A 27,835-nucleotide genomic window follows, 5' to 3' on the forward strand; every position below is an offset into this window, starting at 1 on the left:
TTTAACGATAGACTCCTCTGTTCCCCTTAGGAAGGTGACCTTGCCTAAAACAATGGATTCTTTGCCAATAGTTTCCTTTTTTCTCCATTCTTTCTCTGCTTCTAAAAACTATCCTTTTCGTTAGCCCTTTGGAGCTCACCTCTGCTAGATAGGGTGCTGCCCAATTCATGCATCAATTAATAAAGCCAATTAGATCTTTAAAATTTACTCCATTGAATTTTTGCTACTTAACAATGTATATGTACATTTAATTATTTTCACAAGATGTTATATTTTTTCTTCTAACAAAAATGTATGGTTGGGAATGTGTGGTTTCGACCTACATGTATTTAGATTAAGCATACACCTATCACTCATTAAAAGAGAAATTTGTGAGGTCAGTTATTTGACTAATGAATGAAACTGCTTTTAAGTTAAAAAAATCTTTGTTGTTTTTTCTGCGCAATTTTTATTCTGACCTTTATTTCTAAGATTATTCCTGTGACACTTAAAAATCATAAAGTAGATTGCCCACTAAAAATTCCCGAGGCACATTCCCTAGAGAGACTTCTATCTTATTGTTGCTCTTTGTTCTTTCCAGGGATTTTTTTTTTTAAGAAAAGGAAAAAAGAAAACAAAATTTTGAAGTATGAGAATATAGTATAGGAGACAGTGGGATACAGTGAAATAGGCTACTGCTAAGGACCAGCCATCTTACATTTGAACATTTTTGGTAGGTCGCCGATCAGCAATCAGCCATGTTTGGAGAATGCTGCTTCCAGACTGGAGACGTGAAACTTACCATGGGAACTGGGACATTTTTGGATATTAATACTGGAAATAGCGTGCAACATACTGTTGGAGGTACTTAGAATTTATCTTTTTTATTGACAAATATCACTTATTTTCATATTTAACTTTTCTGATACTGTTTTCCCAGTTTATATTAAGGACACTCTGTAATATATTTTTTGTTACTATTCTTAGTTAATTTCTATTTCCCTTCTTAAAAGCATAAAAAATGAGAAAGATGTTATTATAGAAAAACTCAGGATTAGGGTATTTTGGTCAGTTTTCCAAATATTTGCCTAATTTGTTATATGTGTTTAAAACATCTTTCTAGGCCTCTAAATTTTCTTTTTATGTGTTAGCAATTCTTTTTGTGAAAAAAAAATTTTTTTTGTGTGGTAATTCTCAACTAGTGTTCCATGCATATGTAATGGCAATTGCCAAGAAATTGATCTCCCCGATGGTAGACATCCTAGGATGTATAAACCAAGAAATTTAGATTGTGGAAGAACACCCTAAGAGGCCTGTGAGCTCTTAATCTGGGCTATGGTCTCCTACTGTGGTTACTAAGAGGTAGATTTTAAAATGTTTTTCTTAGGGTGCCTGGGTGGCTCAGTCGGTTAAGCTTCCAGCTTTGGCCCAGGTCATGATCTCACGGTCTGTGAGTTAGAGCCTCGCGTTGGGTTCTGTGCTGACAGCTCAGAGCCTAGAGCCTGCTTCAGATTCTGTGACTCCCTCTCTCTCTGCCCCTCCCCGACTCGTGCTGTGCTCGCGCTTTCTCTCTCTCTCCTCTCTCTCTCTCTCTCTCTCTCTCAAAAGTAAACATTAAAAAAAATAAAGAAGCTTGGTTTCTCTTAAAAAAAAATATATATATATATATATATTTTTTTTTTTTTCTTACCTTCCATCCCCCCTCAACCTCTTCCTTTTCCCCTAACTAGGGAAATGGAAGCTAGAAAATCTGATCATTGATTGCAACAGGTTGTTTCTACTTAGGAACCTCCACAAATAAATGAGATAGTGTAGTTGGTTCTATTCCTCTGTTTCTAGAGACATAGACATGCCTATGGATAATAAAAGCTAATGTTTAGTGTTCATTTTACATATCAGGCACTGCACTAAGTTCTTTTTATGCATTAACCCAATTTATTCTCACAGTAGCTCTCTGAGGTAGACCATTTTACAATTGAGGAAACTAAGGCCAAGAGGTTAGAAATTTGTGAGACCACTGACTTCAGAGCCACTTTGCTATTTTTTTTAGTTTTTTTAAATGTTTATTTATTTTTGAGACAGGGAGAGACAGAGCATGAACAGGGGACGGTCAGAGAGAGAGGGAGAGACAGAATCTGAAACAGGCCTCAGGCTCTGGGCTGTCAGCACAGAGCCCGATGCAGGGCTCGAACTCACGGACCACGAGATCATGACCTGAGCCGAAGTTGGATACTTAACCAACTGAGCCACCCAGGCACCCTGCCACTTTGCTATTTTTTAAGAAAATCAGATTGTTCTACTGTAGTCATCTCTGGATGAATTATCTATTTATATTTGACTTATACTGTTTCTTTGTTTCTAAGGCTTTTATCCACTAATTGGGTGGAAGATTGGGCAAGAAGTTGTATGCTTAGCTGAAAGCAATGCAGGAGACACTGGTACAGTCATAAAATGGGCTCAACAATTAGGTAAGTCATCTTATAAACAGATTTCATAGGCCACACTTAAAGAATTCAAGAATGCCATAGGACTACAGATCAGTAGGGAATGAATGGATTGCTCAAATGAGACATAAAAGGAACTAGAAAATATAGGGCATTATTTTATTATACTGGGATAGTAAAAGGCTAGGCATTAAGGCCAGATACCATAAAGAAAAAAGAATAATAAATTTATATAAATTATTAGAATGTGTAAGGAGAAGGATGCCATAAGCAAAGTTAAAAAACAACTTGGTAAGAACAATTTGTAGCATACGTCAGAAAAATTAATAAAGATGACGAAAAAAACTGGGGGTACCTGGCTGGCTCAGTCAGTTAAGTGTCTGGCTCCTAATTAGGGCCCAAGTCATGATCTCGTGGTCATGAGATGGAGCTCTGTGTCAGGCAGTGTGGACCCTGCTTTGGATTCTCTCTCTCTGCCCCTCCCCAAGCTTGCACGCTCTCTCTGTCTCTCTCTGTCTCTCTCTCCCTCTCTCTCTCAAATAAATAAACTTAAAAAAAAATGACAAAAATGGACAAAGGACAGAAGTACAGATATCACAAATCAAATAACTATTAAAAAATGCTATTCAGAGTCACATGGCTGCTCTGTCAGAAGAGCTTGTGACTGTTGATCTCAGGGTCTTGAGTTCAAGCCCCACACAGGGTGTAGAGATTACTAAAAAACAAAACAAAAAAAAATGCAATTCAATTCAATAATCAAAGAAATACACATCTAAAAACTGATGTCACCTGTAATTGGCAGAGATTAAGTAGCTTGATGATAGTCAGTATTGGTGGGAATATAGAGAAAAAAACTCTTCTTGTTTTCCTTTGTGATGACTGTTTTTTTAATGTTTATTTATTTTTTTTTTGAGAGAGAGAGTGCAAGCTGGGAAGGGGCAGAAAGACAGATGGAGACAGAGAATCTGAAGCAGGCTCCAGGCCCTGAGCTGTCAGCACAGAGCCTGATGCAGGGCCCGAACCCATGAACCACAAGTTCATGACCTGAGCCAAAGCTGGAGGCCCAACCAACTGAGCCACCCAGGCACCCCTCCTTTGTGATGAATATTAACTGGTATGGCCTTTCTGGAGGACAAGCAAGCAATATGTGTCAATTTATAGAGTGCAGACCCTTTGGCCTCATTCTATTCTTTGTTTCCTAAGAAAACAATGGGACAGATATGCAAAGACGTGTACATGCATAGGTGTTTAGTGCAGCAGTTGGAAATAAGTTCCTGTCTAATAATAAAGCATTACAGTATATCCATACAGTGGGACATTGTACAGTCACATGTAACGGTGTAGTTGTATATCTTATTGATGCAGAATGCTGCCTATGGCACATTAAGGAGGGGATGAAGCAGTTGCAGAACAGTCTATGTAAATATTTTTTGCTTTTATTTTACAGTTCTATTGAGATATAATCCACAAACCAAATAATTCACCTATTTGAGGTGTAAAATTCAGTGTTCTTTAGTATGTCTCAGGACGGTGCAACCATCACCACCATCTAATTTTAGAACATTTTTATTCCCCCTAAAAGAAACCTCCGTATGCACTGGCATTGACTTCCTGTTCTATCCACCTCCCCTCAGCTACCATGGATCTACTTTCTGTCTCTATGGATTTGCCTATTCTGGACATTTCTTGTGGATAGAATCAAACAATATGTGGCATCTTGTAACTGCCATCTTTTACTCATCATAACATTGCAAAGTTCACCCATGTCATGGCATATATCAGTACTTATTTCTTTTTATTGCTGAATATTCCGTTATATGGAAGTACCAGAATTTATTTATTCATTCATCAGATGATGGACATTTAGGTTGTTTCCACTTTTTAGCTATTGTGATTGATGAACAGCCTGTGTATTACATAGCCATGTTTCTCTGCTGTGCCCCAGTAACACAGGTCAGGGGACATTTTTTCCCTAGCAGTATCACTTTTAATTGCTACACGTCACATCTGCTTGCTCCGGGCGATCCCCTAAGACTTCCCCATGCTCATTTAAAATTACCGAGGACTCTTATTTACTAGAAATAAGGAAACCGATTCCTCTCTGGTTATCTTCCCAAGAGAGATAACATATCCTTCATTAGAGAGAATGAGATAAGCATTTTCTCACATGTGAACTAATTTTAGGGAGTGAACAGATACATGTTACTGGTGGTGAATAGGATCTTAGTTCATGATCCTGTCTCTCCTCCTGGGGAAGAGAAGTGTGGCTTCCTGCTGAAGCTGAAGTGAAACCCAGCAAGAACTGAAGCCTTGAGTTCTCAAGTAGACAATGCAGGCCCAGGGTCTGTAGAGGGCACTACCTGAGTGTTATTGGTGAAAATACTAGACGCTGCTAAAGACACTCTAGATGTTTTCTATGGATCCAGCCTGCTGAGCCAGGAGAAAATCCCCTTATCATGTGGAGAAGAAAGGTGGCCTGGCGAATCCCTGGATGAGCCTACCAAATGACATCAGTACTGTTTGGTCTGCACTGCCCCTCTTCCAATCTGAGTGGGGAGGCCTAATACTTTCTCATATCTCCAGAAACCAGAGAGCCAAGGTTCACTCCCCTACCTCTCATTGCCTGATAACCCCATAAGCCTGACCTGAAAGAGAGCACAGTGTAGGAGCATATAGCGCCCTGAATGGGAGTGACCAAGCTCAACAGGTAGCTCCTATGCAGGCAGAGAGGATGGGAGAAACAGAAGATTAAAATAACACCAACAAAAGTCAAACTTAAAGGGATGAAAGAAAATATTACAAAGAAATGTCTGGAAAACATAAAGAGTTTTGAGGAACAAAACCAAGATATGTAAAATGTAAAAAGAAATACTAACAAAACAAAAAATAGTGCTGAAAATGCAAATAGGAATCAGGGAAAATTTAAAAACAAAGAAGAGGAAACAAATAGAAGATAAAACTAAGAGGTAAGAGATACAGAGGAAAGATAAGAGAAAAAAATATGTGAATACTAGTCTTTTGTGGCATATGAAAATGTAATTATGGAAATGGAGTTATAAAAATGTAAAAATTGAAGCAACAAATTGGAAATAAATTTCCATGAGCAGAAGAAAGACCTTACTACACAGACGGAAATAGCTTACCAAGTTGAAAAAAAAAAAAGATAAACTAAGACAGTCCTATGTGTATGAATTATCTGATTCCCAAGAATAAAGAAAAGCTTCAAGATAGGAAGAGCCGTTTATTTCTAAAGAAAAAAACTAGACTGGCATGGAAGTAGTTGTAAAATTTAGAAAGTGGAACATGTACATATTAGGAAAAAGATCAAGGAGTCAATAATCTGGTGCCAGGCTAAGATAGCATTCATATTAAGTACAAAAAGGACATTTTCTGGCCATGCAGCATATACTTTCTGAGGAAATTACCCAAGGAGGTACTCTAGCCAAAAGAAAATAGAGCAAAGATCTCAACATGGGCAAAAAGCAAAGTATATAATAAATAAGGTGTTTTTCAAAAAATAACGTTTTTTATTCCCCAGTAGCAGGCCAGATTTTGTTCTTTATTATTTGAATTGGTCTTATACCAAACTGATAAAAGACATCTTACTGTAATATAAAATCTTTATTTTTGTACATTAGGAACATAATGTACAAAAATCTCTTTAAGAGATTGAAATTAACACTAAAAAGAGCCTCTAATTAAACTAGACTTAAATATTTTATGTGTTGTTCTATAGAAACTTTTCTGTTAAAAGTTTCAAAGTGTATTCTGTTTTTGTTTGTTTATTTGTTTTTCCCTTCTTCCCATAAATGAGTTTAATTCCATGGTGTATAACTTCTGGGGTAAAGTGCTGGTCAAGAATAGACCACAAAGTGTGCATTTTTTCTGTTCTTCATTTTTTCTTTCTGTTCATTTATATTTTCATTTCAAGTTCAAGGAAATCTCTTTCTAAACACATATGCGTGGGTGCGCGCACACACACACACACACACACACACACACACACACACACACACACAAATCCTTTTCTCAGTTCCATACTTTGAAAAGCAATAGAGTGGAACATCTCATCCTATTATGTAATATGGTTAGAAATGAATAGCAAAAACAATATATAAATGGTACTTAGCCACATGGAAATTTGAAATGTCTTTTCTTGAGTAGCATAGGGCCAAGGAAAACATTTGAAACATAATTTGATAGTGTCCAAAAAATATAGAAAATAACTATAATTCTGTAAGAACAGTACTTAGATGAAAATGATGAATCCTTATTAATAAGAAAAAGGAGAGAAGCATAATAAACTTCCCAGCCAAATAGTATAAGGATATACAAATTATAAAACTGAGAAATGATAAATAGTAAAAATTAATAAACTAAATCTCTTTTTAAAATATCCAAGACTTGGTACCTTATATATGTTTCACTGGGAATATATACAGTGAGGCATATAGTGAGAGAGAGATAAAAATGAGAACTCTTTTAACTGTTCATTTTGAAATAATTTCAAACTTAAAGTTGTAAAAATAGCAGAAAAACTTTTGTATACCCTTTGCCCCATATTTGCTTTTTTTTAAATTTTATTTTTTAAAGTAATCTCTACACCCAACACGAGGCTTGAATGAATGTACAACCCTGAGATTAAGAGTTACACTTTCCACCAACCAGGCACCCCCAGATTTGCTGGTTTTTAATGTTTTACCGTGATTGCTTTATCGGTCTACCTACCATCCATCCATCTATCCCATATGCTGTGGGATAGATAAATATCTTTTTAAAAAAATTGTTTTAATGTTTATTTATTTTTGAGAGAGAGAGACAGAGAGTGGAGGGGTGGAGGCAGAGAGAGAAGGAGACACAGAGTCTGAAGGAGGCTCCAGTCTCTTAGCTGTCAGCACAGAGCCTGATGCGGGGCTTGAACTCACAGACCGCAAGATCATGATCTGAGCTGAAGTCAGATACTTAACCAACTGAGACACCCAGGTGCCCTTAGATAAATATCTTTATAATTTCCTGAGCTCTTTAAGAATCTACTGCATGCATCATGCTCCTTTCCCTGTAGTACTTCATGGTGCATTTCCTAAGAACAAGAATATTCTCTTACTTATCTAAAGTATGGTTATAAACTTGAGAAAAATTAACATTGGCTATACTGTAATACTTAAAAAATTTTTTTAATTTAATTTTTTTTTATTTTATAGAGGGAACAAGCAGGGGAGAGGGGCAGAGGAGGAGAGAGAGAGAAGAATCTTATGCAGGCTTCATGCTGAGCCGTGTTGGATCCCACGACTATAGGATCATGACCTGAGCTGAAATCAAGAGTCAGACGCTCAACCAACCGAGCCACCCAGGCACCCCTTATGAAATTTATAATCCCTATTCCAGTTTTGTCAAATGTCCCAACAATGTCTTTCATGGCATTTTTTTCCCATTACAAGATCGAATCCAAAATTGCTTAATTTCTTTTAATCTGGAACTGTTTCCTCAGCTTTGTTTGTTTTTCATGCCATTGACATTTTTTAAAAATATAGGCCAGTTATTTTCTACAGTATCCTTTAATTTGGGTTCTTGTGACTAGATCCATCTTATGTAGTTTTGGCTGATATCATACATAAATGATAACTGTATCCTTCTTAGAATATATACCTGGAGATGCAGGGTGTCCTTTAGTCTTGTTTTGGTTCTATTAAATTTTGTTTATGTGGGGCACCTGGGCGGCTCACTCGGTTAAGTGTCTGACTCTTGATTTTGGCTCAGGTCATGATCTTGTGGTTTATGAGTTTGAGCCCTGCGTTAGGCTCTGTGCTATTAGCACAGAGCCTGTTCAGGATTCTGTCTCTTCCTCTCTCTCTGCCCCTCCCCGCTTATTCATTTCTCTCTCTCTCTCTCTCTCTCTCTCAATAAATAAATAAACTTAAAAAAATTTTGTTCACATGCATAAGATGTTTCCCAATTTCTCCATTGTATAATTACTGTTTTTACTTTTGTAATAAATAATATGTGGGGAGATACTTTGAAACTAGCTAGATACCCCATTTCTCATCAAATTTCCCCCATCCTCTAAATTTAGCATTCATTGATAATTCTTGCCTGGATCAGTTTTTATTCCAATGGTTGCAAAATGGTGTTTGCTAACTCTATTATCCCTTCCGTGTTTAGTAGTTAGCCTTCTATTGTGCAGTGAAGAGCTTCCTCTTCACCCCTTTTATTTACTTATTATCACTATAAACTCATGGTTTCTTATTCAACAGGTTACAAATCTTATAGTTCTTTTTATTTTCTTGTTCAGTTTGTCCTGGATTTAACCAGTGAAAATCTTCTCAAATTATCCTCTATGTCTTTAAATGTCCATATCTTTTTTTTTTTTTTAACACTTTATTAGTTTCTGGCACAAGATGTTTTAAGCTCATCTTAGGTTTCTCCTACTCCCTAAGTGGAATTAGCCACTTTCCCAATAAGCCCTAATTCCTATGAGTGGAAAATGGTATTGAAAAATAATGATTGGCAGTGTGCCTGGCTGGCTCAGTTGGTAGAATGAGTGACTCTTGATTTCAGGGTCATGAATTCAAGCCCCACGTTGAGCATGGAGCCTACTTAAAATAATAAGAATAAAATTTAAAAATAAATAAATAAAGGGGCGCCTGGGTGGCTCAGTCAGTTAAGTAATTCTTTTTTTTTCTATTTTTTATAATTTTATTATTATTATTTTTCAACTTAAATCCAAGTTAGTTAACATATAGTGTAATAATGATTTCAGGAATAGAATTTAGTGATCGATCATTTACATATAACTCCAGTATTCATCCCAAGTCCCCTCCTTAATGCCCATCACCCATTTAGCCCATCCCCCCACCCAGCTCCAGCAACCCTCAGTTTGTTCTGTGTATTTAAGAGTCTCTTATGGTTTGCCTGCCTCTCTCTTTTTATCTTATTTTTCCTTTCCTTCCCCTATGTTTATCTGTTTTGTATCTTAAATTCCACATATGAGTGAAATCATGATGTTTTGTCTTTCTCTTACTGACTTCACTTATCATAATATACTCTAGTTCCATCCACATTGTTACAAATGGTAAGATTTCTTTTTTTTGATTGCCAAGTAATATTCCATTATGTATATATATACCACATTTTCTTTGTGCATTCATCAGTCAGTAGACATTTGGGCTCTATCTATACTTTGGCTATTGTTGATAGTGCTGCTATAAACATTGGGGTGTATGTGCCCCTTCTTTTTCAGGGTTGTTTTGGCTATTCGGGGCCTTTTCTGGTTCCATACAAATTTTAGGATTGTGTGTTCTAGCTGTGTGAAGAATGCTGGTGTTATTTTGATAGGGATTGCATTGAATATGTAGATTGCTTTGGGTAGTATCGACAAGTGTCTGATTCTTGATCTCAGGGTTGTGAGTTCAAGCCCTGTGTTGGGCTCCATGCTGGGTGTCAAGCCTACTTGAATGAATGAATGAATGAATGAATGAATGTAACAGCAGTGATTGGCAGCAGATTTCAACAGGGCTAGAAGTGTGTGTGTGTGTGTGTGTGTGTGTTAACAATTTTTGAAATATCACACCTCCAATTCTAGTCTAGCCCCTAAGGGTCTTTGCTTGTCTTTTTATGTTCTATATTTTTATCTCTTCTACATCGAGAATTCTGGCTCCCAACAACATTGATATACATTCATTTACTCTCCCTTGAAATATACACAAAAGATCTTCAGAATTACTAGACTGTCCCACTACAACAAACAATATTTACTCAAGATCCTTTGCAAGTTTTTTTCCCTTTATTTTAAGGGTATATGAGTATATGGTCAAAGAACACTATTCAAAAGTTACTTCGATTAGTTCTGACTCTTCTTCCTTCAGCGATTTTATTAATTTGAAATAGAGTTGAGTTTGTTTCTGTTACCAGTTTTAGTTCCCTCCCCCTGCATCCTTTTTAAAAACATTATCAATATATATATTTTTAGATTTTTTACTGTTTATTTATTTTGAGAGAGAGATTGAGCATGAGTGAGGTAGGGACTGAGAGATAGGAGGACACAAAGATCCAAAACAGGCTCCAGGCTCCGAGCTGTCAGCACAGAGCCCAACGCAGGGCTTGAATTCAGGAACCATGAGATCATAACTTGAGCCAAAGTTGGACGCTCAACCAACTGAGCCACCCAGGTGCCCCACATTATCAATATATTTTTGATATGGAATTTTAACTTGATTCCCAAAGTCAAACTCATGAAAAAAGATATGCTGAGAGAAGTTGACTCCCTCACCTGTCCCTTCATCTGTCTCCCTACATCTTGTTTTTGGTTTATCCTTTATATTTCTTTTTGCAAAAACATTTGGGATGCATGCTTTGTATTTTCCCTAATTTCTTACATAAAAGGTAAACTATATATGCTCTCTTGTACTTTGCCATTTTTACTTAATAATATATTCTGAGAATTAGTTCTCATCAGTTCACAGAGATCTTCTTTATTCTTTTCACAGCTGCACAGTATGTGTATGTACATAGTTTAGCCAGCCAATATCCTGTATTTGGGCACTTAAGTAATTTCCAATACTTTGCAAATACAAATAGGGTGCAATGAATAACCTTGTACATATGGATTTTCTTTTTGTTGGAGGTATGTTTTTACAATAAATTCCCAGAACAGAGATTGCTAAGTCAAAGGATAAATACATTGTAATTTTGTTAGACATTGCCAAATTCCTCTTTGTAGGAACTGTGCCATTTTGCATTTCCACCAGAAATTTTTTTTAAACTTTTTTTTACTGTTTGTTTATTTTTGAGAGAGAGAGTGCAGGGGAGGGGCAGAAAGAGAGGGAGACAGAGGATCAGAAGCAGGCTCTGTGCTGACAGCAGAGAGCCTAATGTGGGACTCCAACTTACAAACCTGAGCCTGAGATCATGACCTGAGCCAAAGTTGGACACTTAACTGACTGAGCCACCCAGGTGCCCCTCAGCCAGAAATGTTTGATACTGTTTCCCCATAGCCTCTTTCCTCATTGAATCTTTTACATCAGTGAATGATATGGTTGGATGAATTACAGAAGTTGGGAACTGAAATAGAAGTCTTACGCATTGTGAAGCTTTTGACCTTTTGCACAGTATCCTCTAAATGGCTCTCATATAAATGGAATCATATAAATGGATATTAGAATCCACAATATTTTATAAATGGAATCCTATAACCAGTTGAGAAGCTTTCTTTTGGTTAACCTAATGCCTTTGAAATTCATCCATGTTTTGTATGTATCAACAGTTCATTTTATTTAATTACTCAGCAATAATCTATGTTATGGATATACCACAGTTTGTTCATCCATTATCCTACTGGAGGACCTGTGGGCTTTTGTTTCCAGTTTTGGGTGATTATAAATAAAACTACTATAAGTATTCATCTACAGGTTTTTATGTGAACATCTGTTTAATTTTTTAAAAATCTTTCTAGGATAAATATCTAAGAATGGGATTGCTGGCTTGTATAAACATGATGTTATATGTGTTATATAAACATACACACAAATAAGTATGAGTTTATCTTTGTAAAACACAAAAACAAAAACCTGCCAAACTGTTTTTGAGAGTGGCCATACCATCTTGCGTTCTCACCAGCAGCGTGTGTGTGTGTGTGTGTGTGTGTGTGTGTGTGTGTGTGTGTGTGTTGCTCCAGTGCTTGGTATTGTCATTTTTGTCTGTTTGTTTTTTAATTTTTACAATTCTAATAGGTGTGTAATGTTATCTGTCACTTACTGTCTGTTCCATAGAGACTCCTGAGTCCTGCACCTCAGACCAGAAAGGGGTACTTCTATGGAAGCACTTCATATGTGCACCCAGTGTATAGATCCAAGTGTTAGGTTTTAGGCTGTCCCTGATATCAGAGAAAGTGAAAACAGGAAACTCACCACTGGTGTGGCATTACTTCAAGTTCCCTGCCGGCCTTATTCTTTTGAGTCCTCAGATAGCTTTTCCATGCATTCCGTCAGGATTCTTAGTTGTATTCAGTGGGAGAGACGGAGTGAAATCTGCTTACTCCCAAAGATTTTACATTGTAAGCTCATCTGAGAAGAGTTTAAGTGGAAGATTACTTAGAGAAATTCTTCAAGCAAGTGTATTCATTGGAACAGCCAATGAAGAATGTAAATTAACTGTATTTCTTTTTTTTCCTGTTTCTTTGCCTGTCGCCAAAAAACTTTTCCTCAAACCAGCCATCCAGCCATTATTCCAAATTTTGATTGAAAAATTTAGACATTTAGGCATGATTTGTTTAAAGTATACATTTAAAAACCAATGTTATTTTTTAATAATTAGTTTTTGAAGTACTAGAGGTATTTTGATGTGTTGTATGAACATGTTGACCAAATGAATATGATTTATGGATCTGATAATTCATTTTGAATACAATTTATAGATATTATTGAACTAGCCTTATTAACTTGAGTTTTAACATAGGTGTTTCTTAAACTTTTCTCTTTACTCAGTTCTTCATTGTAAGAATAACAAAACATGCAATAAAATTAAAACAATTTTCTTGAGGCTGTACAAAGCCTTCAGTATTTACTATGACTGATTCTTGAGCTTTTTCATCTGATCTGTGCTATCTGTCCTACATGCTTATTCAGGAGTCAGTTCACAAACAAGGATATCCAACTGATGAATGAAAAGGATTTCAACTTTGTTAATTAATAAAGAAACACAAAATCAAACCATCATGCAATCCACCAAAATAGCTAAAATGAAAAGCATAGACAGTATCAATTATTGGCAAAAATATGGCATAACTGCAAGTTTCATACTGTTGTCAGGAGCCTTAATTTGGTATAACCACTTTGGAAAATGGTTTGGCACTATCTTCTAAAGTTAGTCCTAAATTTGTAGACCCTAGGACTAGCATTACCATCCCTTGGTATATAACAAACAGAAACATACACGTATGTTCACCCAAAAGAATGTCTGAGTGCTCAAAGTGGCCTATGTATATTAGCCCAAAACTAGGAACTAACCAAATGCATATCAGCTGTAGAATAGTTTAATAAATTGTGTATTGTCACACAGTGGAATATTATACAAGGGTAAGAATGAAGTGCAACCACTTTTAACAATATGAATGAATTTCACACGCTTTATGTTAAACAAAAGAAGTTTGTATCTTGATCTGGATGTTGTTTACCTAGGTGTATTCACACTAAAAATTCATCTTGCTGTATACTTGGGATTTGTGCAGTTTTCTACATGTATGTTATACACTTCAGTAAAAATAGTATATTAAATTAATTAGATCTTGATTTTTTTTGTTTGTTTTTTAAAGATTGGCTTTTCATATATCTACCTATTACCGGCCCCTCATTGAACCCATTAGGTGGAGTAGTTTTTCAGTTGTTTCTCTTGGTTACTATAGGTAGATGATTTTTTCCTCAGAAAGCTAGGATTGGTGTTATCTTCAGGAGAATAATTTATTTTAATGCCAAAAAAGCAGAGAATTGATTTTTAAACAGTCCAAATATCTTTAAAGGAAAAAGTAAGTCCTGCTGCATACAGAGCCCATTTAAGAAGACCTTCCATGGGCTCATAAACTATGCAGTGTGAGAGCCCAGATAATACTAGAGCAGATTGGCCTTGGTGTTGATGCTTTCAAGTGAGCGACCTTTCATACTGTATTCATAATAAATGTGGATGCAGGTAAATACTAGTCATATAACATAATTCTATTTGTTCCTCTCCAACCCCTCCATTTCGTTTTAGCATTTTTGTTGTTGTTATTTTTGTTTTTGCAGACCTTTTCACAGATGTTGCTGAGACTGAAAAAATGGCCAAAAGTTTGGAAGATTCTGAAGGAGTCTGTTTTGTTCCATCTTTTAGTGGATTGCAGGTATTTTTTTTTCTTAGTCAATGGCAATTAACAGACATTTCTCTCCTCATACCTACATTTAAAATTATTTATCTGCCACTCCCTTACTTGAAAGTTTGGGCACTGAGCAGTATGAAAGTGAAGGTACATTCCAGGACTGAGAAGCTGTGATCTAGCATTAATTCCATGAGAAAGAGGAGCAAATTCAACTTAGAACTCTATCCTTATGGAAATGAAAAGTTGGTAGGTTTGGTATAGAACTTTTACATAAGACTTAGCATTATTTTGTCATAACCAAAATTAACCATTTCCCAGTGGGGAAAATGTATCAGTATATTGACATTTTTTACTTAGAAGAAGTTGAGAATTAGAAAAATAATGTTAAGATCTCTCTCTCTCTCTCTCTCTCTCTCTCACACACACACACACACACACACACACACACACACACACGCACACACACGTATGGGTATATTGAGCAGTTATAAATTTCATTAACTTTTTTAAAAATCAAATTTTCTTTTGGTTGTGGTGGAGTATGGGTTACTTTGCCTAATCAGAAAGTGAACCCAGTAAGAGAAATGACTTTGTAATATTTGACTTTGTAATTATTTGAAAGATCTATGGATATTGCCTTTGATTTTAGCATATTATTACAAAGGCTTTTTAAAAAACTTTTAAGGTATATTATTATGAACAAAATTCCTTTTTTTGGGAAGCTTATCCTATCCTTTTAATCATTCTTTAAATATTATTTCCTTTCAAAAAACAAAAATTTCTCTTCTAGTCCATGCTATATTCAGGCAATCAGTTGAAGTCCAAAATTTGAAAGTTTGGATAATATAATGTAGAAACTGGTGGAAAAGGATTAAATCAGAGTGTTTCAAATCTCTAAAACTACAGTATTTCCAAACTAGACATTTAAATGGACATTATTTTTTAAAAATTTTTTATTGTTTATTATGTTTGAGAGAGAGAGAGAGAGGGGCAGAGAGAGAGGGAGGCACAGAATCTGAATCAGGCTCCACACTCTGAGCTGTCAGCACAGAGCCTGACACGGGGCTTGAACTCACAAACCACGAGATCATGACCTGAGCCGAAGTTGGACGTTTAACCCACTGAACCACCCAGGTTCCCCTGGGCATTATTTTAGTATCTGTAATAATTTCCTTCTATGTACTTTACCCTGAAGGACTAAAAGTTTATAAATGACATAATAGAGATTGCACTAGGTCCTCTTTAGGGTAATGTGAGGAAACTAAATAGCATCCATCATAGGACAGGGGGCGAAGAGTATTTGTTGGATTGACGTTTCAGGAGGAAGCTTTAGATGCATAGTTGTCATCAGCCAAGGTAGTTAGGCTACTATATATTCTTCCCTTTTGAAATATTTGCTGGGGACTTTAGTAGTGACTTTATCTTGGCAGCTGTCTTTAACTTCTGCATCAATCCATATGTCTGTAAAAATAATATGAAATATATGATAAAAAGTATTACTAAAACCCAAAAGATCGGAGGAAACTCTCACAGACGCGGTTTTTAATTTCACGTTAATAAAATATGTCCCTTCCCTGCCATGATTGCAACCTGGCAATCTGGTGGGTTTGAGAAGGGTGGAGGAGGACTACAAACTCAAGTATTTCCTAATGTAACACGAAACTCTTAAGTAGAAACCGAAAGTTAATTCAGACAATAGTGTGTTGATTCTAAGCTGTTTGGAAAATAGGAGGGAGATCGCTGATAAACTGCCTATGTCAACAACTAAAGAAAACGAGGGATTGGGGAATGGAAAGGAAGGGTCAAGTATCTGTGATACTGCCTTTAATTTTAGAATATTAGAACTGCCTTTAGTTTTAGAGCTCACAGTTCGTGAGTTCGAGCCCCGCATTGGGCTCTGTGCTGACAGCTTAGAGCCTGGAGCCTGCTTCAAATTCTATGTCTCCCTCTCTCTCTGCTCCTCTCCCGCTCATGCTGTCTCTCTCTCCTTCAAAAATAAATATAAACATTAAACAAAAAATTAAAAAAAAAAAAAGTACAGTGTTCTTCTGGTCCCTGTGGTATGGAAGCTTGGCAGTCCTCTGGATAGCTACAACTGAAGCAATTTGCCCAGCAAAGAGGCAGGTTTGTTACAGCAACCACAAAATCAGTAGAAAGAACTTCTCAGAATTGGTTATGGTTTGGGAGAATTAATTTACAATAGAAGGGAGAATTCAGAAGGCACAGAAAGGGGATATGAAGAAAGTCAGTAGTGGGAAGGGGTTTGGTAAGCAAGAATAGTAATATAAAATTTGTAGTGAAATATGTGTCAGGCACAGTTCTAAATGTCATGCATTGTCTCATTTAATCCTCAGTAACTCAGCAAGGCAGAAGATACTCTTATCATCCCGTTCTGAAGATGAGGAAAGTAAGATTTAGAGCTGTTAAGTCACTTGCCTAGTCTCACACAGCTAGTGAGCAACAGAGCTGGTTTTGGGGCCCAGCTGTTCTGACTCCAGAGTCCAAGTTCTTAACTCTTCTGTTGTACTGGTTCATGGTATAACATAAAATATGAGAACGGGAAGACACAGTAGATGCCTTTAGGTTCAAGGTTGACAACAGGCAAGAGGCATGTTGACATTAACCATCTTACAAGTACCCAGCAGTTTAGGCTAAGATACCCATGGTGACAAGGGCCTGCCGAGGCTGGTAGTCTATGCCTTGGGCAGGGGTCTGCAAGGTTAGCTCAGGGCTCCATGCAAAACTTTACAGAATCTCCCTGTTCCTAGTTGATTGATGGTCTGGGAGGCTTACTCAAGGGATTGACAGTGACGGATTGAAGGTGTGGCTGGAGGCTGTCTGCCCTGTTGAGATGTGACCAGACCTAAAGGACTTCCCAGTGTTTTTCCTACCATATCATCCCAAAGACAGATTCACTTGGACTAACTAATGCAGGGACATTATAACCTATAAGAAATGTTTATGTGTCTATGGACTTTATTACCCCCTCAAATTGACCTACTACTAATTATAAATTATGTCCATAGCTGTTTTTACAAAAGTCATTTCGGGCTGGTCATACCAGGATTTTATGTGGTGTATTAATTAGAAGGAGTAATTTTTATGCAGAAAAAAAAACCATAGCACACTACTAGGCACTAATACAGTATTCTACCACCTGATATAGACCAGTGTTACTGTATAAGTAAGCTTTTACTGAGTGGATCACCAAAACATGTTAATAAATTTGAAAAATTATCAGGATAAAATCACAATAGGAGGAAAATCATAGCTACAGTACAGATAAGATGTAATATGGAATTTCTTCAGTTAAATAATGAGGAAAAGTATTGTTTGTTCATTGACTGAACAAATGTGTGTTGATTCCCTGTGGGGGCCAGATGCATTGCAAGGACCTGGAGACACATAGGAAGTACATTAAATGAGTTTCCACGGGGAAGATAGAGTTTCAACAAACATCCACACAAACGTATGTGGTTATATATACATGATATGAAGCAAAGTTCATCAGTCTCCATAAAAGCAATGATGGTGGCTTGGCCTTGTCTCTGGGATCGATGTTTTCCCAGAGGAATCTGAGCCAAGCTTTGGAAGAGGAGAAGGATTAACTAGGAGAAGGGGTAGTAAAAAGTTTTCCAGGTAATGAGATGATATTTCAAGGCCCTGAAGGTAGAAGGTGCTTTTCCTGGGGACCATCATTTTCTGACAGCACTAGAATGTCCCTCTGTCATGACCTGTTATCAGATGTTGGAACTGTTCTTCTGTATCTTTCCTAGTGAGACCATAAGCTCTGGCAAGGGTCTTTGTTCTTCATCTTTGTGTTCTAGAATTGTCTTGGATTTCTGGGGATGCAATGAATACAAAATTCATCTGATAGATACATAATTCCACCTCAGGACTTCGGCTCTTTTATTTTTTTTAATATTTATTTATTTTTTGAGAGAGAAAGAGCACAATTTGGGGAGAGACAGAGAGACAAGTAGACAGAGGATCTGAAGCAGGCTCTGCCCCGTCAGCCCAGAGCCCAGTGTAGGCCTCGAACCCATGAACCATGAGATCATGACCTGAGCCGAAGTCGGACGCTTAACTGACTGAGCCACCCGGATGCTACAAGACTTTGGCTCTTTTAAAGACAGATGTTAGGCTGGGTCATTTCTCATATTAGGCAATATGACTATTAAGCTAAGAAATAGAAGAGTTTAGTTTGAATGTCTGACAAAATATTAGGTGTAAGTTATGACACTGAAAAACATACATTCTGCATTATGGTTTTTTACTAAGATTAACTTATACCCTCAAAAAGCTACTTTACAAAAACAATTTCAGTGTAAAAACTTCACACGTGGAGGAAAGGAGAAATACTAGGATTGCTTTTCATTTCCTCTTGTAACGCTAGATATTTAATAAGTTGTTACTCTGCTTTAGTCCCTTATCTTTGTATGAGCTCCAACAGAAGGTATAGCTAAGTCCAATATCTATAAATCAACCTTGTTTAAGTCCTATTAGAGATTTATCCTAATAGTTAACATGTTTAGGGACTGTCATTTAAGACTTCTTAACTCTAAATAAGCATTGTTTTTTTCTAACATGGGTATGTTTTTATTGCGTATGTCTTTAATTCCATAGATTTAATTTAGAACAATAATAAAAATTGTTACTATCTCTTCTTTAGGCTCCATTAGATGACCCCTATGCATGTGCCTCTTTTATGGGTTTGAAGCCTTCCACCAGTAAATACCATCTTGTACGAGCAATATTGGAATCAATAGCTTTCAGGTACCAAAACCGGCCTTAAACTAATCTCTCCCCATACAGTATTGCCATTTGCTTTTATTAATTTCTCCTAAACTGGATTATGAAATTTCTTAATTTTTAAAATGTTTTTATTTATTTATTGAGAGAGAGTGCAAGCGGGGAAGGGGCAGAGAGAGAGGGGGACAGAAGATCTGAAGCTGGCTCTGTGCTGACAGCAGAGAGCCGGATGTGGGGCTTGAACTCACGAACCCGTGAGATCATGACCTGAGCTAAAGTCAGACGCTCAACTGACTGAGCCACCCAGGCGCCCCTGAAATTTCTTAATTTTGAATGAGCATTTATACCTTTAAATTCATACTGTTTATAACATAATTATTGCTAATTTCCTTAACATCTTTTTTTTTTAATATAGTATCAATACCACTTAGATCTGATATCTGAAAATAGAATGATTTTTAAAAATACAGTTGACCCTTGAACAACATGGGTTTGAACTGTGCGGTCTACTTATATGTGAATTTTTTTCAAAAAATACAATATGGTACTGTAAATGTACTTCCTTTATGATTTTAGTAATAACATTTTCATTTCTCTAGCTTTCTTTATTGTAAGAAGACAGTATGCAATACATATAACATACAAACTCTGTGTTAACTGACTTATCAGTAAGGCTTCCCACCAGTAGTAGGCTATTAGTAGTTAAGTTTGGGGGGGGAGTCAAAACTTACACACAGATTTTTGATTTTGTGGTGAATTGGCACCCCTAATCCCCACGTTATCCAAGGGTCAACTGTATCTAATTTCTTATGTATAAAAGATTTAAAGTTTGGACTTTCAAAGGTTTTTGTATACTTATTCATAAAGGAGAATTCTAAATATAATGCTCAAAGATTAAATCACCAAAATTATTTTTTTGTATATTTCCCTGTGATCTTTTCATTATGGCACATTTGTAGTTTATTAAAATTAAGAATGTGGCTGTCATGAATATGGAACACTTGGAACATTTAAAATAAAAATTTCTGATTACAAAATGATAATTTCTTATTTGATGAATTCTATTAGGTATTATGCATGGTATGTCATCTTTATAGCTTTCTATTAAATGAATGGTTGCTTTAAATTTTTATTTGTAGGAATGATAATAGATTAAATTTAATTCTAAATGAAAAATATGGTCCCTTTTATCAAGGTGAAAAGCCCAAGGCCCCATCTAATATCAACTTCAGTTAACATAATATATTTGTTTTCTTTTGCATATTTTATAAATATCATATATATAAAACCAGTTTTTTCTCAATTTGAAAAGAATAGGGAATTATCATGATATGAATTTCTTCTAAACAGTTATCTTGATTTTTTGACTAGAAACAAACAGTTATATGAGTTGATGCAGAAAGAGATCAATATCCCTGTGACAAAAGTCCGGTACGTAAACTTTGTTTCCAATAGATTTAATTAGAAATCAAAGTGAGTGGTAACTGCTATTAGTACTTTCATCATTATGACTATTCAGGATTAAAAATATACATATGCCTACTTTCTTTGCAACAAAATTCTTGGTCATAGGAATTTGGAGAGCAAAGGGAAGCTAATTTTGGATTTATAGAGAATATAGCACAATATAGAAATTAAGATGATCTTAACACCCACATGTATATTATAAAGATCTGTTTTTATTTTTTTTTAAGATTTTATTTTTAAGTAATCTCTACACCTAATGTGGGGCTTGAACTCAAAACCCCAAGATCAGGAGTTGCAATCTTCACCAACTGAGCCAGCTAGCCACCCCTATCATAAGCATCTTTAAAATCTCTTTTTCGGGTGTGTAGCCATCTTTTTGGCATGGAAACATCAAATTTTCTTTGCTGGGATGTCCAAATGAATTTTTATGTTGGCTTAATTTACTTGGCCTATTTTAAACTAGTCCCAGGACGAACAGGACAGGTGAGAAAATTGATGTTAGGAATAAGGAAAAATGTTTGAAGATTACCTAGCAAGGCCCTTTATTTATCCTCAGGTCAGTGCCAAGTGATATAATTTTGGAATTAAAAAGTTGAGCTTAAAAAAATATCAAGGATCTAAAAAATTATATGTGGCCCTTTTAAAAAGGGTGAATAATGTTTTTATGCATTTGTTGGAATAATTTATCTCAAATATCTTGCTCCCCACAGGGCAGATGGAGGAGTTTGTAAGAATGATTTTGTCATGCAGATGACTTCAGACCTGATTAATGAGAAAATAGAGAGACCTGTCAACACAGACATGTCGTGCCTTGGTGCAGCTTCTCTAGCTGGCCTTGCTGTTGGTATGTGTGGATTTTATAAAAGCGAGAGCTGTCTTGCAGGCTGTTTCTTGCCAATAGCATTTCTCTTCCCAAATGACAGAATTATAGAGAGGGTCTGGAACCTTGGTGTCCAGTAAGCTCCATACACAGATACACATTACTCACAAAATATGACCTCCTCTGTGGATGGTCTGGTTGTACTTCTTCCATCCTCATTTCACTTCTTCACTCAGAATTATGAGGCAGGGAAAATTAATTCTCAGCCGCTCTGTCTTCTGCAAAGGGAAGGTCTCTGGGTAGACTTTCTGAGTAGATAGGCTTTTCTTTGGCATTAGGAACCACTCCATTCTTTCCTTTATTGAAAATTGGTTGAGTACCTGCTGCATGACAGTCACCGCTGGGAATAAAGAGGTTTAAAAACGTAGTCCCCGCTATGGGAGTCTCTAGGTACAGTCAGACAAGTCAACAAATTATTATACTTGTGTGTTAAACCTGGCGAACAGCCGTGGCATTAAGCAAGTGGTATAGGCTCTCCAAGGAGGCTCAGTTTTGAAGGAATTAGCAGACAGCCAGGTGAGGAGGTGAGGAGCCATAAGAGCTAAGTGGTCTAATAAAGAAAGCACCTTGTGCCAATATCCCAGCCCTTTACGGTAAGTGCTATTAGAGGAACAGCAAGATGGAAGGCTGGAGAGGAAGAGAGGTCCAGTTGGGGTGGACTCCTCATAAGGAAGAGTTTGAACTTTATCATGAAGGCACTGGAGAGCCACTGAAGAATTTTGAGCAGGGGAGGGACATGGACAGATCTGTATTTGAACAGATCACTTTGGCAATTAGTGAGAGGATTAGTTGGGAGGGGTGAAGAATGGACTTCAATTAGAGGGCTCCCTAGGAAGCAACATTGCTGCCTTAGGGCACTGGGAATATTTAATGTGTTCCTCTGTGGAAGGGAAGAGTGTTCATACAAAACAGGATATCTTACAGTTAAAAATTTTAGGCTAATATTTAGCATGTTAAGGTTATAAATCCCCAAAGCATGAAATCTTGTAAGTTCAACTTAAACCTTATTCTACTAAAAATCTGTTAATTTTGAATAAAATTACACCAGTCACTTTCATTTGTTCATGATTAATGTGTGGTAAATTTAAATTGAAGAAAATAACTTTCTCTTAAATAATCATTCCCATTTAAAAATTTATTAAATTCCTTTGTATATTTCAACTAATATAAATTTAATACAGTTGATTTTCTTGTTAATAACTGCATATGCCTAACTGAGCAAACTTACAAGTGTAACTAAAAACGTCTTCTCAAGAACTTAAACAGCTTTTGCAAAATGAAGAAATTAAGCTTATATATACAGTAAATCAAATGCTCATAAATATTCTAATATTATTTATAAGGTAAATCACATTCTTCTGTACCTTTTCATGTTGTAAGACTAAATATGTCAGATTCTCTTGAACATTTTAAATATACTTTAACAAACACATACAAATTTGTCTTAAACATAATATAGTGGCTTGAGCTTTATCTTTTTCACTTTTGTCTATATTGAATTTCAAACCTTTCCAGTTCACAGTGACTTCACTGACTACAGAGAGCAGTTTTACTGTGTCAGAGAAGTGGAGATTTCTGGTTGGACTGCTTCTCTTTCAGAAATCTGAGACTTGAAGGCTATGCACATCTTCTGTATATTCGAAGTTCACCTAGAAACTGAGTCTATTTGATACATATTTTAAAAAATTACTTCAAAAAATATGTATGTCCTTAGTAAATAATTCTGGAAATAAGGATTTTAAGAACATGCTTATTAATTTCCTGACTAGACTTATCTAACTGTACTATACTAATAAAAACCATTCTTGAGTCTTTTAATAACTTATATAAATTAGTTAATATCTCTAAGTATAGGTAAGTCTAAAATGCTGACTTTGTAAATTAGAAAGAATGTGACCTGACAAAATTTTAGAGCAAAGAATTTTGTGTCGGCTTTATTGGTAACAGACAATGTATTTCATGAAGATTTGTCAACTATGTTAGTACTTCAAAGTAGGTAAGATATACCTAATTAACAAGACACCTCAATCGTAACTATGGTCATAGTTATAAATGTGTTTTCTTGCTGCTTTTTATTATAAATCACACGATCCTCTTTGTGAAGAACAATATATGCCAAAGCAATATTATCATGATGAAATACAGTAGTTTGAAAAAGACACTACTTATTATATTCAACCCCAACTTTGGATTTACGAGTATCCCAGGGAGTTGCCTCGTACCTCAGGATATATGACAAAAATCTTAATTTATCTTTAGTTTTTTTTTTTAATTTTTTTTTAATTTTTTTTATTTTTGGGACAGAGAGAGACAGAGCATGAACGGGGGAGAGGCAGAGAGAGAGGGAGACACAGAATCGGAAACAGGCTCCAGGCTCCGAGCCATCAGCCCAGAACCTGACGCGGGGCTCGAACTCACGGACCGCGAGATCGTGACCTGGCTGAAGTCGGACGCTTAACCGACTGTGCCACCCAGGCGCCCCTATCTTTAGTTTTTTAATTATGTAAAAAGAAAGTATACTCTTTCTTACTTGGTTTTTGTGGAGGGTTTTTTGTTTTTGTTTGTTTGTTTTCAGGGTTTTTTTTTGTTTTTTGTTTTTTTCCTTCTAGCAAGTTATGAAAGTAAATGATGACAGGGTCAGGTTGCTCTAGACATGCTTTGGCAACATGCCACACAGAAATAAAGCTGATAGTTAGAAACAAAAGATTGTGAAATCCTGGTGTATTTATTCCTAGGGATAGTCAATCTAACAAAATTCAAAAGCAGCAAAATATTTTGGATTGTGTTTTAAAACAATAGTTGTTAAAAAAATAAACAATAGTTGTTTATCTGTGTACCAGTTCACATAGGTTTGTGGATAAACTTTATGGGCTCCTTATCTGCCTTAAAATTTGAGAGTAATTTTTTTCTCCCTATAGGGTTTTGGACTGACAAGGAGGAACTAAAGAAACTGAGGCAAAGTGAAGTGGTTTTCAAGCCACAGAAGAAATGGCAAGAATATGAAATGAGTATGGAAAACTGGGTCAAAGCAGTGAAACGCTCCATGAATTGGTATAACAAGCTGCAGCACTAAGTGGAATGGTTGGTTGATGTGACATGCAGATGAGACACAGCTCAGGGATAATAACCAATACGACGATGACTGAGAAGATTTAAGATGAGCTTTGCAACCTGAGAGAAAAAAAAACCAGTGCTTTTTTGAAAACAAAACAAAAAATCCCTCATTTTTTAATATAAACCTTGGTAAATTGTAAGGCAACAGTACCTCAAAACTTTGTATCTTCTGTTTTATAGTAAATTCCAAAGGACATTAGCCATTTCCAGCCATATTTTTACAGCTATGGGTCCTTCTCCTTTTTATACGGGGTCAGTGATCTATACACACATTTGCTGAGTTACTAGTTCTGGGTCAAGCACCGTTCATGTTTTGTTCCAAAACTAAGTGACAAGTGTTCCTTTAATTCTTTAAAATTAAATGGGCTATATGAAGTTCACACAGCTAGAAAGAAAGAATGAGGAAATGCCGAAATTTTGAAACATTAATATTTTATATTTAAAACCATAATTGTTCAGTACTGTATCCAAATATGAGCTCAATATGCCCCACAGATAGGCTTACTTGTTAGTCAGTTCTTTCCTTTATTGGGCTTAAAGACACTGCCTTAATTTTTACTTGTTTAACCAAAATCTGAACATTCTGTATGTATTGGAAAAATAACTTTAGTTAATGAAACTAAAAAGGCTCTTGATTCATCAGGAAGAAGAAGATATTTTCTTTCTCAAACAACATTTCTTTCAAAAACTTCTGCCTAAAGTATAACATCCCGTTTTTGTTTTTGTTTTTCAAAATCCAGCTAGTGAATATAAATCTTGCTTTTCTTTTCCTGTTCTTTATCTTTGTTGTTGAGATGCTTGCATAAATGTCTTTTGCTTTTATTAAGTGCCTAATTGACAGTGCTTAATTTGAAGAAAGTGCCCTAATTCATTGGTGACATAAGAATTGCCTTCACTGCGGTATTTAACTTGTCCAGATATCTTTTATTTTTGTCCAATCTGCTCATCTCTCTCAGATAGCTTCAGTGGGTAGCGGACAGAGGTAATCAGAGTATATCCATGCTAATGATTGCCCTATAACCACCTGGGCCAGAGCTCCACAGAAAGGAGCAGGGACAGTTCTACAATATCAAACTTTCTTGATAGAAACAAATGCAAAAGAATCAGAGTTGTGAGTAGCTTTAGGCCTGGTGTAAAATTGTCCTATGGAAGGAGACTACCTTCCAACCTGTTCTCATACTGTTTGGCCCTCTCTCTATTTGGGCTAGGTTCCATGTAGACTTGTAGCAATAATGAATTTATTTCTCTCTTAGTCAGGCTTTGTCACATGAAGTCCTACTGTTCTAGAACTAGTTGTTAAATACTAATGTAATTTAAAAAGTGACTGTTGCAGGGAATTTTGTGGTTGCTGTCACATGTATCTATTTCAGTGACAGATGTGATAGACATCTAGGGGCCACATTGCATTTCACCAAATTCTATTTCAGTGAACTATGTCTTCTTAAAGTATTAACATTTTTGATGGAATCATTATAGCCAATGGTATCATTAACTCCATTAACTAAGATTTGGAAATATTTTTGTTAAGTGGAGGTGTTTTGTTCACTGTAACAAGTTAGATTCCATTATGTAGATAGTGTTCTTTTATTCTTTTTCATTTTTTATGTCCTTTTTACAAAGCTTAGTGAGCATTTATAGGCCTTTTAACCAAAATCAGATCATATGCAAGCATCTCTGCTGTTTTACTATTTCTTACAGATTCTGCTTCTCAGTGGGTATGGTTTCATAGGAAAGAATTGTCTTTCTGTATTAAGATATACTGAATTGTAATATTATTAATACTTAAAAATCTGTTAGATCATTTCTTTTTCACATTCTTCTTTACATCATAAAACCACAAAATAAAGGTTAAATACCTTTTAGATAATGTGAGAGAGTAACTTAGAATATGTCTCATCAGAATTGAGCATCTCAAAAATCAGTGGCTAATTTTTCCTTCTGTTTGTCTAGGAGTTAATTTATTTTTACTACCTCGCATTGTTTTTTAGTGACACAGTATAGTAAATCTTTTGCCAGATTTGACCTAAATCAGGAACATGACCACATTTGCTTTTGTAGTTGTAGAAACAGTTGCTATTCAAAATCAGTTGAGCAAAATAATTATCCCTTCCATCTTCCAAGTTTGTTTTCATTTGTATGCTAATATTTGCAGTTAAAAAAATTGTGCTAAGATTTCTCAGCATGTTTTATTTTCCTATTATGGATCAATCAGGTATTTTTAGGAGATCTGTAGCTATCTTATCAGAAGAGAATGTTTCTGTACAATCCTTCTTAAAGTGGTACTAATTGCTTTCATACTGAGACTTACTGATTTTTAATTTTTTTACATCCGACCATAATATGGCTTCTCAATCTCAACATTATTGACATTTGGGACAAGTAATTCTTTATTTTGGGATGTTGTACTATGCATTATAGGATATTTAGCAGTGTCCCTGATCTGTACCCACTAGCTACCAGTAGCATCCCCCTAGTTGCGGTGGTCAAAAACGTCTCCAAACACTGCCAGATGGACCTCAGGAGGCAATATCACTCCCAGTTGAGAACCACTAATATACTATTAGAAGAAAATTGAAGACTCTGCAGATGTAGTATCTGTGACACTCCTTTTCTCTCTGCCTCATTTTATCTTAGGAAATGGTTATTAGCAAAAAGAGGTGGTCGTATCTTGAATAGTGTTTCTACTTTACTGGTTATTAAGGCAAAAAAAAAAAAATCTTATGCTGTAATTGCCTTCTGCTGTTTTTACCCATTCACCCTCATCCCCATGCATGCATCCTCTGTGGTTTTGAAGAGTGGGTTGATGACTTCAGTATAGGATTAATGTAGTCTGTAAAACATCTTGATGTGATCTGCCTTTTTGCTTCCTTTTCATCTCTGAACAAAAGAGATGATCACTCTTTTATCTGCCTCCTTGCAACACTTCTATCAAACTGGAAGCTTCCCAGAAGCAGAAACCATGTCTATTTCCACAACTTAACTCTGTGCCTTCCTATTGGTTGGGTGAATTTTTGCTTTATAAGTGCAACTTTTTTTTGCGCATATATTTTATCCTTGATTTACATGCATTTGTTGATAGGAAGTAGCTTATATTTGTTGCACGTAAAATATGTTTTGTTGGATTAAGAAGGACAACATTGACCCGTGAACAACATGGGTTTGAACTGTGCAGGTCCGCTTTATATGCAGATTTTCTCCATAAATATATGTACCATACTGTAAATGTATTTTCCTTATTATTTTCTTAATAATATTTCCTTTTCTCTAGCTTACTTTATTGTAAGAATACAGTGTATACTACATATAAGATACAAACTGTGTGTTAACCGACTGTTTATATTATCGGTAAGGATTCTT

At 35.9% G+C, this 27,835-nt stretch overlaps 1 protein-coding gene across 4 annotated transcripts in view; it reads left to right on the forward strand.

The window, feature by feature from the left end:
- Positions 1-26,948, forward strand: part of GK5 (glycerol kinase 5) — a 77,716-nt gene extending 50,768 nt beyond the window's left edge. For 3 of the 4 annotated variants that reach the window (XM_042954649.1, XM_042954648.1, XM_042954645.1), the window contains exons 10-16: positions 717-843; positions 2,343-2,447; positions 14,195-14,289; positions 18,938-19,041; positions 20,389-20,448; positions 21,195-21,328; positions 24,283-26,948. In XM_042954649.1, the coding sequence (XP_042810583.1) occupies positions 717-843; positions 2,343-2,447; positions 14,195-14,289; positions 18,938-19,041; positions 20,389-20,448; positions 21,195-21,328; positions 24,283-24,437 (780 nt within the window). In that variant the 3' untranslated portion in view covers positions 24,438-26,948. The remainder of the gene's footprint in view (positions 1-716; positions 844-2,342; positions 2,448-14,194; positions 14,290-18,937; positions 19,042-20,388; positions 20,449-21,194; positions 21,329-24,282) is intronic. The other variant, XM_042954646.1, reaches the window with a different exon arrangement.
- The last annotated feature ends 887 nt before the right edge of the window (positions 26,949-27,835 follow it).

Source organism: Panthera leo, chromosome C2 (genome assembly GCF_018350215.1).
Source record: "Panthera leo isolate Ple1 chromosome C2, P.leo_Ple1_pat1.1, whole genome shotgun sequence".
NCBI lineage: Eukaryota > Metazoa > Chordata > Mammalia > Carnivora > Felidae > Panthera > Panthera leo.